General features: G+C 41.6%; 1 protein-coding gene across 2 annotated transcripts in view; it reads right to left on the bottom strand.

Annotated features, from left to right (window-relative positions):
• Positions 1 to 1,225: 1,225 nt before the first annotated feature.
• LOC137411545 (ATP-dependent DNA helicase Q1) overlaps positions 1,226 to 13,137 on the bottom strand; it is a 45,502-nt gene continuing 33,590 nt past the window's right edge. For both annotated transcript variants that reach the window (XM_068096863.2, XM_068096864.2), the window contains 3 exons: positions 6,279 to 6,513; positions 6,027 to 6,159; positions 1,226 to 1,384 (listed from right to left, as the gene is read on the bottom strand). In XM_068096863.2, coding sequence (XP_067952964.2) covers positions 1,277 to 1,384; positions 6,027 to 6,159; positions 6,279 to 6,513 — 476 coding nt within the window. In that variant the 3' untranslated portion in view covers positions 1,226 to 1,276. The remainder of the gene's footprint in view (positions 1,385 to 6,026; positions 6,160 to 6,278; positions 6,514 to 13,137) is intronic.

The following is a 13,137-nucleotide window of genomic DNA, read 5'->3' on the forward strand; positions in this document are numbered from 1 at the left end:
CACATTAGGTAAAAATTATGTTACCAAGCTAACTTGTGAACCAGTGATGGGATTTTGCCCAAACTTGGTATAAGTATGTATTATGATGCAAAGATTAAATGATTCAATTTTGGTGTCAGAGGTCATGTCAGGTAAAAATGTGATACTTGAGAACAGCTGAAGAGACCTAAATCAAATGTGGTACATATCGGTATACAAAGGTAGGTCTGCTGGCCGGTTTACTTGAAGTCCCACATTGTTCAACATCGCTGTGTGGATTGCTCAGGTATCCAATACACGTTCATTTACTTGCTTTTTGTAACTTTTTTTCCCCCCTTTTTTCGTACATAGTCAAGGATCCTCGAAGAGCTAGAACACAGAACAGATCATAATGCAATATAACAAAATGAACAGCAGAAAGAGAAGGGGAAATGCCAAAACCGACACAAATGGACACAAACAAGGAATGTGGATAATGATGAGGGGAAGCGGTGAATGCAAGGGGTGGACAAGATGGATACAGAAGCACAATTTGGGAGGGGCAGGGAATGCGGGTGGTTTAACGGGTTTAGAAAATATCAAGGTTTTGTATGGGGGATGATCTGAGATGGTGGTGAACAGCTGTCTTCAAGACCTGGAGGGAAGAAAGATTGAAGAGAATGTGGAAGTTAGTTCCACAGGTGGACTAGAAGAGGAACAAATGAGTGGAGGTGAGAAGATATTCTGGATTTTCGGAGTTTCACTAGGAGGGGGTTGCTGGTGAGCAGCGTGTGCCTTGCAGATACCTGGGAGGTCAAAGCACAGAGGGCAAAGATGCAAAACCAGAAACTAGGTGGCAGAAGACAGAGACCACCGACCTGTTGGTGATGGCGAAGTGATGGGCGCATAAACTCGTCTTCATTGCGGGAGATTCAAATGATCATGAAGGCCTTCATTTCCACAGCGTCAAGCTGAGCAGGGTGTGAGGCAGCAGTACCTGCCCAGAGGGGAGAGCAGTACTCCATCAACCTGTGGATGAAAGCCTTGTATCTGAATAGTTCAGGTGTCAAGGAAGGATTTTCTATGATGCAGGATGCCCAGGTGGTGAATGGCTTTGGAGGCCAACTTTGAAATGTGCTTTGCCCAAGAAAGATCATGGCTGATTGCTAGACCCAGGAGTTTGAATGACTAAACTTCCAAAAGAGGATTGTTTAGTATATGGGAGGGTTCGCCAGACGGTCCTTTTGGAGAGACAGAGTGAGAGTCATCATGATTGAAATTGCTTTATTGACAAATGTGAATATCATTAGATGAAGTCTCAAGGAATAATTACAATTTCGGTGCAGTCTCCAGCCACATCTTTGCCTTTCTTAGAGCTCCGGTAGTTCTCAGAAAAGTGTCCTTTTCGCTTGCTGCCTTTCTTTTCCTGTGGAGAGAGAATGGCAATACAATCAAGACAAACGCCGTCAGCAATACATAAGAAATGTTAAAGATTCTGGTCGGACAGTTTTATATAAACAATAATTGTACTGTCAATTGACAGCATATCATGTTTCCTGCCAGTGGGTTCAACAGTAATAGAAAGAAAAAGATTTGGCTTCACGTTGTGGGACCCATATATCTGAGTCGCTATATTTCCTATATGTAGGGATGACCTGGGCACTCCATAGGTTTAATACAACTCCAATCTTCCTCAAAAATCCTCCCAAAAAAAAAAAAAAAAATCAACCAAGATACAAACTTTGAAACATAAAGTACCTACCAGTCACGAATCTACTACATTTTATAGTGGGAAGGTACATGACAAGTCAAAATTTTCACAACTTGAAAGGATTCCACAAAGTAAGCAAAACTGTATATCTATGTATAGCAAGGGATAGGGAAACGAGTGGGTGGACCATGCAGAAAGTTCTTCCAATTGTGAAGTTTCTTCTTCATCTTTTTATATAGAATATTGTGGCATATTACCAAGAGAAAACCATTTTCATGTCTGTTTGTCTTCATCTGTCCGGGTTCATCACGCAATTGAAGACCCGAGTGGAAGAAGCACAAAAGTCACAAAATAACTGCAAATTTTTTACAGACATGGATTGTTACCACACTGTGGGTGGAGTTCCTCGTTCTAACTCACTTTGCCCAATAATGTGACAAGTTCTTCTTCCACTCAGTTCTTTAATTGTTCTGTCTACCTCCTACCTTGGATTCTTAAGATAATTGCAGGGACTAACTACTGTACATATTATAACACTGGTTTTATTTACTGTACTATATGCATTGTATTGCTCAACCCATCAATTATTGCTGCCCATGATATTATGGCAACATCATTTAATGCAAAGTATTTTCACACATAATCAACAAGCTATTTTGTCATGCAATCAAAATAAAACTCCAGCATGGAAAGAATATTAAACTAGAACGGCACTCAGAGCGCATACCTCCACCAGGCTGAACAGTTTACGTTTTGTATCCCTCCGATAGGCCGGATCTGGATCTGAACCAAAATCGAATCGGCTTGTTCTTGTCACCTACCCAACTCTTCCAAGTTTTGTCCGAATCCATCCACAACTTCTTGAGATATCATGCTTTATATAGTTGTTTTTTTTTTTTTTTTCTCAATGGTGAAAAATCACTTAAAACATTCTCAGATCCAGATCCGGATCTTCACCAACAAAATCTAATCATTTCGTCCTTGTCACATACCCTACGTCTCAACCAAATTTTGTCCGAATCCGTCCACAACTTTGAGATATCCTGTTCACAGCCAAACAAACAGACAGGGGTGAAAACATCGGTGGAGTTTTGGCTGGGGGGCAGAGAGGGGTAATGCCCCCAACTTAATTTTTTTCAGTAGCTTACAATTAAGGTAAAAACATCCCGTATTTAAACGTGAGTAACAATAATGAACATAAACTGTATTTGTGATTTCACGTACACTAACTACACCAGCAAACGGTAATTTTGGAAGTCAGACCTAGCTACCCATTATTAATATTAAGCCCTTGCCCCCCCAAATAGAGAGGTCAAACTATGCCTATGGGTGAAAACATAATCTCCACCCCTCCCGCCCCCCCTCCCCCCCTTTGGTGGCAGCGGCAAAAAGTACAGGAACAAGTGATAAAAAAAAAACTTGTTTTCAAAAAGGAGATGGATGTGGGATGATTTGCCAAAAAGAATGCAATCAAGGTAGGGACAGTCAACTTACACAATACATCTCTCTATTTGAGTTCACAATCACCACAAGTGTGTGTGTGTGTGTGTGTGTGTGTGTGTGTGTGTGTGTGTGTGTGTGTGTGTGTGTGTGTGTGTGTGTGTGTGTGTGTGTGTGTGTGTGTGTGTGTAATTGTTTAATATTTCATGGTTAATTTTTTACATGGAAACAATCAACGTAGACTATTATTGCAAATAGTCAGGCATCATCCATTCAAATAACGAGGTAGGGATGGTTTTACATGATGATCTCTTGTGACCATCCCTACCTTGTTTGCAAATCATCCCTACCTCCTTTTACATTTTGAAAGAAAGGTTTTTTTGTAACTTGTATTTTCAAATCAAATTATTCAATGGACACCACAATTTAAAGTGTATTTTGTTCCAGGGGTGGAGGGGATTTGGGGGAGAGAGAGGTGGGGGGTAATAAGTGATTCCTAAAGAATAATTTATTCTGTGACCCAAATGGAAACAGTAATTCCTCTGTTGACAGTGTTCCCCCAAAGAAGCAACATACATTTGGGTGGAATAGTCAAATCCGCCACCCACACGATCCCCAGTTCAGTGATGGACCATCTATAGAGAACATGCGGCGTCCGCCAGGAAAACTGAAGATCTTTACTTCTGTTTATAACGGACAGAAACTCTGAGAATCTATCAGAGTTGTCCATCTAATAGGATGTACACAGGACAAACCGATGTGGTTTTGTAAACTAATGAGGGTTTCGCGCCAATTTCCAACAGCCGTGGATTTACTCATGGCGTGGTTATAATGCCAAACTCTGAACCGTGTTCTCGGGCAACACATGGTTAGAAACAGGTTTAGTAAATGGTATAAGGTGAATGTGAGACAAGGAAGAGAGAGAAACAAACATCTTACAATAATTCAACGATACAATTATTTAAATAAATTAAAAAACCATGCCCGCAATATCTCGATCGGATTAACATGGTGACCTTACTCTTTCGTACCACAGAAAGTAAATATGAGGGGAAAATGATGAGACATGGAAGGGAAAGACCCTGATCCCTACATTGCCTGTGTGAGGTCAGTGCTGGGTTCACTCGGAGGAGATAAAGATGGTATGCAGCATTGCGTCCAGGCATGCGGCCTCTCCAGACACGTGCTTTGTCCGGCACTGTTTTCTCTGGGACGTCTCTCACCACGGTCCTGGACTCTGCTGCCTCTCTCCAATTTCTAGACCAACTCCCCGCTCCAAACTACGCTGAACTCCTTGCTTGGTGCCGTCTCCCAACCACCTCTTATGCCGGAGCCCTGTCTCGCACCCTGCGACCGTGTGCTCATTGACTCTCCACACGAGCCAATCAGACCCACAACGTGCCCACCACCGCTAGTGGCTTGAGACGCTTCTTACTGTGCGTGCGGTCACAAGGTGCGTCACGCTCGTTTTCCAAAGGGACACCCTCCTCCTCCTTTTTCAAGGGGAGGGAGATTCAAAGCTGCCTATGGACAGTTCTCTAGAAATTAAAACACAGACAGTTAAGGGAATTATTTGAGGGATTAGAAAAGGCAGGTAGGAAAAGCAGGTGTTTAGACACACACAGAGGGAAGGGGGATTACAATTATCATCTCTGATGGCATTCTTTGACACGTGACCTGCCGTTTTCACACAGATACTGTATGCTTGCGCTAAACATGTACTAATGACATAACTAGGCTATGTTACAACCGTTACCTAGCCCCCTCCCCGCAACTCCTCCCTCCCACTCCATCAGGTTTCCGTAACGATATTATGTAAGTAAGGGTGGGTGCACTTAATTGAGAAATTGGAGAAGGTTGATCATATGAGTTTGTCATGGAGGGCAAAAAAGAGAGATGACGAATTCTGCCATGTTTATGCCTCCGCCGACATCATGTTTTCAGGTTGTCCGTCCAGCTTTGATAGATTTTCATTACCCCGATAATTTGAGAACAGCTGAAGGGATCTTTATCAAACTTGGTGCAGGTATGTATAATGAGGTAAACATGAAGTGATTCGATTTTGGGGTCACGTGGTCAAAGTTCAATGTCTGTAATAGGTATATAACTTGAGAACTGCTGAAGTGATCTAATTCAAACTTGGTACAGATATGTATAATGATATAAAGATTAACTTGTTAGATTTTGGAGTCAAAGGTCAGAAGTCATATCAGGTAAAAATATGATAACTTGTGAACAGCTGAATGCATTTAAAATCAAACTTGGTACAAGTATTATAATGATGTAATAATGCGGGCGGAGGCATATAGGTCGACGTCGGGATGTCGAAGAGTGTTCCAGTTACATTTATCATCTCATTCATTCCCTCCCGTAGACAGGCCCAAATGTCACCTACATCATTCAAGCTCGATGTATTTCCATTTCTCTCATACCAAAAATAGCGGGAAGCCTTTGTGAAGATCTTTGGACCTATCATCGGACTAAAGCATCTATTATGTATCTCAAGATAGGAATTCAAGCAGGAGTTTGAAAATATTCACAGCTTGGACCTTTATAAATTAATACTTCCATGGAGCCAGCCATCCATGGAAGTATTAATGGAAGTATTAAAACAGGACAGATACTTCCCTTCCCCACACTCGCAATTTTTTTTTTATTTTTTATGTTGTACAAAGTTTATATCTGGTTATGAGCTAGCACATGATAATACCACTCTCATGGCCTATTAGTAACCAAACTTAGGGCCCAAATGATCATCTTAAATATCCCAAAACAAGGCTTGTACAATAATGCTAGCTGATGAAACTGCTCTGTGGTTATAAACGTGAAGCAAAATGGCTCTAGATCCAATCAACATGATTTGTTTCAACCACCAAGATGGCTTCTTACTCTGTAACACCCAAATGCGACAACACACCTGTTTGTTTGCTGGATCTGGTAAAGAGGGAAGCCAAACATGAAGCTTGTAATCAGGGTCATCAAGTTTGCTGGCCCGGAATCCCGGAGATAGGTATGTGATGGTAGAGTATGGTGTAAAGTTGTATTCTTCCCTGGTAGGTTTGGGGTAGCATGGCAAAACATCATCTTGTGGTCCCCAATGGCACATTTATGATAGAGAACCCTCTTTTTAGAGAACCCGATAGAGAAGAGGCCATCTCTCTTAGCTTACTTGAGATAACCCTCGAGCAGCAAGTGCAGAATGAGGTTTTCCCAGGCACGCCTGTCAAGCAATGGGTTTGAGTTTGAGTCAAGCGTGCTTGATCTGGGTTGTGCACGAGTGGGTTTGTGGCCTATGCTGCCCTCAAGCAACTTCAGTGGGGTCAGCTTCACGGACTGGTGGACAGCCTGTCGTGCCACTGCCAGCACTGTTTGAGCTGGGCTGCTGACCTCTCTCTCCTTCAAGCCTGGACACAAAACAAGTACATGAATAAACTTGGTCCTTTTTATAGCTTCAATGAGGTTGAATCATATAAAAGCACAAATGAGTTTTCTCGTCCACAGCTATCATGCAGTAAAGCACATGGAGTTTTCATGAGGATAGAAAGAGGCAGACAATTGCAAATGTCAAACGTAACTGAGCATAGCAATTTAAGAATCATTTGTGGCCGATGATACGCCACGTGTGCATCTCAACCACTCATGGACAAGAGATGGCTGGCTCCATGGACATTATAGTAGGAGACCAGCCTGTAGGTCCCGTGACCAAATTCTGGGAACAAAGGTTTGAAAGTGTTTTTGTGTTCCCTGATGAATACCGAACAATTTTGACTTGGGCTGCCCCCTTGAAAATGTCAGGCATTTCCGGGAAGGGTCAACAAAGGTCAAACAGGGGTCAAAATTCAAATATATTCCAATCGTGTCGATATGCATATCAAATTACTCGTCTAGTCATGAGGATTCCAGAAATGTATAGTTTGTTATACCTCCGACCTTAAATGAGGGCGCTATGGTCAAAAACGTCGAAAGGTCAATGCACTTTTGACTGGTGGTCAAATTCACCAACACAGTTAACATTGTCCGATTCTAATGATTTTAGTGTCTAATAATATGTTTTCTGACATGGCAAATTCAAATAAGCAACTTTTAAAAGTAAAAGGTGGTTGCCATAACCTTGAAATTTCAAAATGGCTGCTAAAAGGTTAACATAAATTAGCCAAAAACAACAATTTTTTTCCCAAACCCATGGATAAGAAATTATTAAATGTTTGTCACCGAAACGTCACGAACAATTGAAACACTCCATTTTTAAAACAAAATAATGATTTTTAATTATGTGTATGATTTTTCTTTAGAGCACATGTTCGATATAATATTGTGTACCATATAAAGTGTATAGGTAAATGATGATGATGGGCTGTGAATATCTGGTAGTCATTTGTTCTGTTTCATGACGTCCACATACTAGTAATTTTTACAAACATTTCTTCTGTGTATTGATGTAAAGTAAATATGATTAGGATCCCCATAGGATCAAGACTAACATCTGCTCTGTATTTTTATATTTTAGATCTTCTGGGAACAATGTCAGCACCAAAGTCAACACCAGTACTGAAGCCTCAACCAAACAGAAAAAGAAAACGAGAGGAAATATCTGGACTATGTAATTTGTGTAATGAACAATGCGATGAAGATAAAAGCAACATTTCTCCTGAAGCATGGGAACGCATGAAGGGCAAAGCACAAGATTGGAAAGGGTTGCATAAATTTGGAACTGTTTATGATTCAGTCAATTGGGATGCAGGACCGAATGGTGTCTATTTTCATAAGGCATGCAGGACTGCATTGGCAGCTCAACGTGGACTTCAACAAGCATTAAGTAAAAGAGATCAAGAACAGAAACAACAGTGGACACACAAGAAACGCATGCAAAAGACCAGCAGCAAGCTGGACGATCTTCACGTAGCACAGGTCTCCTTCATGAAAAGAATCTGTGCATTTGGTGTATGAAACCAGAAGACTTGAAAAATTCCAAAACATTATGTATTATCCAACAGTTGAATGCGTGGAACACCTTCAAGTCACATACAATACACTTGGAAGATGACCAGATGAGAGAAAGAATTTTAACTGTCATAGATTCTACCCCTGATCCCTTTGCGTCAGAAATACGCTATCATCGTTCCTGCTGGATGAAGTATGTGAAGCCTCACTACAAACATTCTGATTCATCTGGTGACCGAATGCACTTACAGAACGTGCGACTTACAGAGGTTAGACAGATGTTTTTTAGGCATGTCCGTACAGTTGTGCTGGAGATGAATGAGCCAAGAACATTACAGGGTCTGGTTGATTTATAACCAAATGAGTGCAAACTTTGGTTTTGAAACTGTGATGAAAACCAGCACTATAAAACAAATGCTTCAAAATGAATTCAAAGACAACATTGGATTCCATGATCGTTTCCACAAGAACTAGAGCACAATTGTCTATGATGCATCTGCTGGTGGAAGTTACATTGAAGCAGCCATTTATTCTTGGGGAATAAGTGATGAACAGTTACTAAACAATGTTGCAAGGCATCTGAGAAAGAAGTTTACAGAAGAAGTGGGTTTATCTTGGCCTCTCCGTGTTGATGAGCTTGAAAATATTGAAGAACCCCATGAACTTTTGCGCCAACTTTTGACATGGCTCAAGGATCCTGATTCCAATGACTTTACTGAAGCATGTCATGATCCACAAATTGCTGCTTTGGCATCCCTGTTGTTTTCGTTCATCACCGGCAAACGCACATCCTTCCAAACAAAGTTATCAGTGACTCTTCATGGATTAACTCGGAGTCGTGAAATCATTGACATCTTGAAAAAATTTGCTCTTGGAATAAGTTACAAAGATGTTCTTGCTCTGTATGAAGCTTGGGCCATGGATGATATCAAAGCAAATGTTGCTTGTCCTGACGAGTTAGCAGATGGTTTTCCAGGAACAGGTATCCTAGATAACGATGACTTCAAAGATGATACATTGACAGGGGCCGATACATCTCACCGGACCAATGTTATGTTTGTACAACCTGATGATGTTACATCAATGGACTCAGAGGAGGGTCGTCCTATACTTCAATTGACCAAGTCTGAAGATTTGAAGGATTTAAGTACTTTGCAACACAAGATTCATCCTTACAAAACAGTCAAACGTGGCCAGCCAGCAGTTCGTCAGGAAATTGATATCTCACTTCAAACAAGTGATGAGCAAAGAAAGCGAGGTGTTATGCACGTGTTGGCCCGTCTGGATATTGCAGGGAAGAGCATACCAGCTGATGAACAGAAAGTTGGAAGTTTCACTGGGTTCCAGGCTAATATCCATGAGTATGTGGTGAAAAGTACAGCATACTATTTTCTGACATTTCCAAAGCCACCTCAGAAGTCAGTGGTTCACGAGGTTATGTGTCGCATGGTCACCGCAGCCGAGTGCAAGTCAATGCCATTTATTCAGCTGGTAGGCGACCAACCAGTCTATGCCCTTATTGTCCAGCTGAAAAATGAGAATCCTGAGAAATTTCAACTTATCCTTCCATTCTTGGGTCCATTCCACGCTCACATTTCCTTCATATCGGCGATAAACAAGCGGTTCCATGGCTCAGGTTTATCTGAAATTCTTGTGGCAGGCGATATAATTTCAGAAGGATCAGTTGACCAAGCACTTCGTGGTAAACACTACAACAGAGGCATAAGGTGCCTTTCACTTATGTATGAGGTGCTCATTCGCAGGATTATTTTTCGCGGGGTCAGCGAGGGACAAGCTATCATCGGAGCTCAAATCAAAGTTGGAAGTTCTTAGAAGTCCACCCAATAGCTCAAAAGAACAATTACAGGCCATCGCAGATGATTTCCTGATGGATGCAGAGTTCAAGTCCTTTGTAGAAAGAGCATTTGAGAGTGTTGGGAAATCAGACAGCCCTATGGCAAGGTTCTGGTTGAGCTTTATGGAAATGGTTGAAATACTGATCATGAACATATACGCCCTGAGGACACAGGATTGGGATTCATTCAAAGCATCCCTCCGAATGATGATGCCATGGCTGCGGATATACGACAATGATAAATACAGCAGATGGCTTGTAGAATTCTGGCTTGAGATTAGCAGTCTCCCCGAAGAAAAAGAGAGGTACATGCGAGATGGCCTATTCGCGCAATCAATGACCGGGAAACCGTACTCGTGCTTACCCCTGGATCTCTGGATAGAAATGACCATGAATAAAGGTTCGAAAATGAAAGCAGGTTGGAAGCGCATCTTAAAAAATGAAAAGATGTTGTTGACTCACACAAGAACCGTCAACTCTGTGAATAGAGTTAGAAGTTCACTACATGCATTGGCAAACCTCACCAAATCATCTGAAGGTCACAGAGAGAACTCCACAACGAGGTTGTTGCTGGATGAGCGCGGTGTACAAGATCGAGACAATTGCATCACGGAATTTGATTGTGACCCATTCGACCTTACACAGCCTATCTTGAGGTCGCTCCAGTCAGGAATGGTCGCATCAGATGCACTTGTCAAAGACTTTGACTCAGCACATGAGGATGGGGAGACTCTAGTGCAATCATTCTTCAAAGAGCGCAAGTTCTCTGGTGATAAACAGTTTGATGCAACCATACACAGAAACAGCAGACACAGCTTCAGCAAACCACCAGTTATCAAAGACGCATCAAAACAGAAGGTCACAAAAACAGATGCTATGGAAAACAAAGCCATGGCCGAGATCATCACTTTGGCACAAGAGTTAGATGATGGTCTAGTGCTATCTGAAGTTATGGAATACCGTGTGACAGAAGAGTGTCTCCCCATCTTCAATGTAAATGGAACAATGCGCAAAGGGCAAAAATGTAAACTGGCACAAAAGTTCAACTTTATTGAACTGGAGTTCCGGGATAGATACATTGCACTAGTAGATATGGGGTTCATTTGGAGGCTATCAACCCCGTCTGCTGAGGATAGAGAGAAGCAAGACGAAAGTGCTTATACATGGGGCGATTATGCTGCTAAAATGTTTAACCTTGTTGTCCAACGCCATCCTATGGCTTCCCAGATAATATTTGTAAATGACCCATATGATCTACAACACAGCATCAAAGATAGTGAACATGAAAGGCGAACAGGTGAATTGCCTTTTGTTGGTGGGACCAGGAATATTTTCATCAAGAGAAATGATGAACTGCCATCCCCTAGGCACTTCAACAACATGTTCAAGAACCCAGGAAACAAAATTCGTCTGCAGCAATTTCTGAAGACTGAGTTCAAAACCCTGTTACTCCAACATCCAGATACCAGATTTATTTACTCTGTGAGGGAACGCTGTAGTGATTTGTCCACTGATGAGGAGGTAGTTGAGTTGACATGTCAGCATATGGAAGCAGACACCATTCTGTTGTACATATATTCCCAACTAAGAAAGTTGGTTGGGAGTAAAAGATGCCGTTGTCATTGATGCAGAAGACACAGATGTGTTGGTTTTAGTATCGTATGCGGCACATCAAATTGAAGGTATGCTAGGACTGAAAAGGAAGAAAAGCATAATTGATTGCACAACACTCCTTGATAAGGATATTAGTGATATCATTATCCCATTTCACATCCACACTGGTGCAGATGCTATTTCCAGTTTCTATGGCCGTGGAAAACCATCAGTCTTTGACAGCACAATGAAGTCAGAAGAGGCACGAGAGCTACTTAGAGGGCTTGGGAAATGTCTCCCAGTGACATCACAAACTCTTAAACAGCTAGAGCAGTATACCATCAAATACATATACAAGGATAAATCAAGCGACACTCGCAGAAGCTCGGGCCAAAAAGTGGGAGGGGATGAAGAGGAAATCGACTCTCAGGATTCCTCCTGATACAGATTCACATAATTTGAAGGTAACACGGGCCAACTATCAGGCATTCATCATGTTAAACTTTATGAATCCAGATGCTCCATCATCTCCCCTTCAGCATGGTTGGAGCTTGAGAGAGGGCAAATGTTTGCCAATACGGTATTCACAGCCGGCACTACCTCAACGTCTACGTGATGCCAGAACAAACCGCACTGTAGACTCTGACACAGATTCAGATACTAGTGATTGTAACAGTGATTCTGACTCTGATTCTGATGGATATGACACTGAGTAGGATGATGAACTGGGCAATAAAGCAATATAAGCATCATTGGACAATGTGTTTAGAAATAACTGTGTTATTGTTGGCCAAGGATCCTGATTCAAGTCTTTCAGTAGCCCTTTTGCCAGCCATTTTGAAATTTCAAGGTTATGGCAACCACCTTTACTTTTAAAAGTTGCTTATTTGAATTTGCCATGTCAGAAAACATATTATTAGACACTAAAATCATTAGAATCGGACAATGTTAACTGTGTTGGTGAATTTGACCGCCAGTCAAAAGTGCGTTGACCTTTCGACGTGTTTCACCATAGCGCCCTCATTTAAGGTCGGAGGTATAACAAACTATACATTTTTGGAATCCTCATGACTAGACGAGTAATTTGATATGCATATCGACACGATTGGAATATATTTGAATTTTGACCCCTGTTTGACCTTTGTTGACCCTTCCCGGAAATGCCTGACATTTTCAAGGGGGCAGCCCAAGTCAAAATTGTTCAGTATTCATCAGGGAACACAAAAACACTTTCAAACCTTTGTTCCCAGAATTTGGTCACGGGACCTACAGGCTGGTCTCCTACTATTACTGGTAAATTCGTGGAAGCTGCATTGTGGTGCATTCCTTAATGGAAGGAACGATTCATGAAAAATTAGGATAATGAGGACATGCAATTATCACCGATTGAAATTCGGCTTATTTCACTTTCACCGGCATTTTCTGGCTATTTTTTGTTCCTCTCCAGCAATCTGATGATTATGGGGGAGCTTGCACATGGAGAATAAGCACTTTTTGAGGATTTGTTTACTTTTTCCATATATTACAAGGACATGAGCATTGGGATGAAATTGAAATAGGAAATCCTGGTGATGAAGGCTAGGGTCGGTCTGCATTTGTGTACAAGTGGATCAATGGATTTTATCAAAGAAAAGCCGAT

The sequence above is a fragment of the Myxine glutinosa genome, chromosome 7 (assembly GCF_964187855.1).
Source record: "Myxine glutinosa chromosome 7, kmMyxGlut1.1, whole genome shotgun sequence".
In the NCBI taxonomy this organism is placed as follows: Eukaryota; Metazoa; Chordata; class Myxini; order Myxiniformes; family Myxinidae; genus Myxine; species Myxine glutinosa.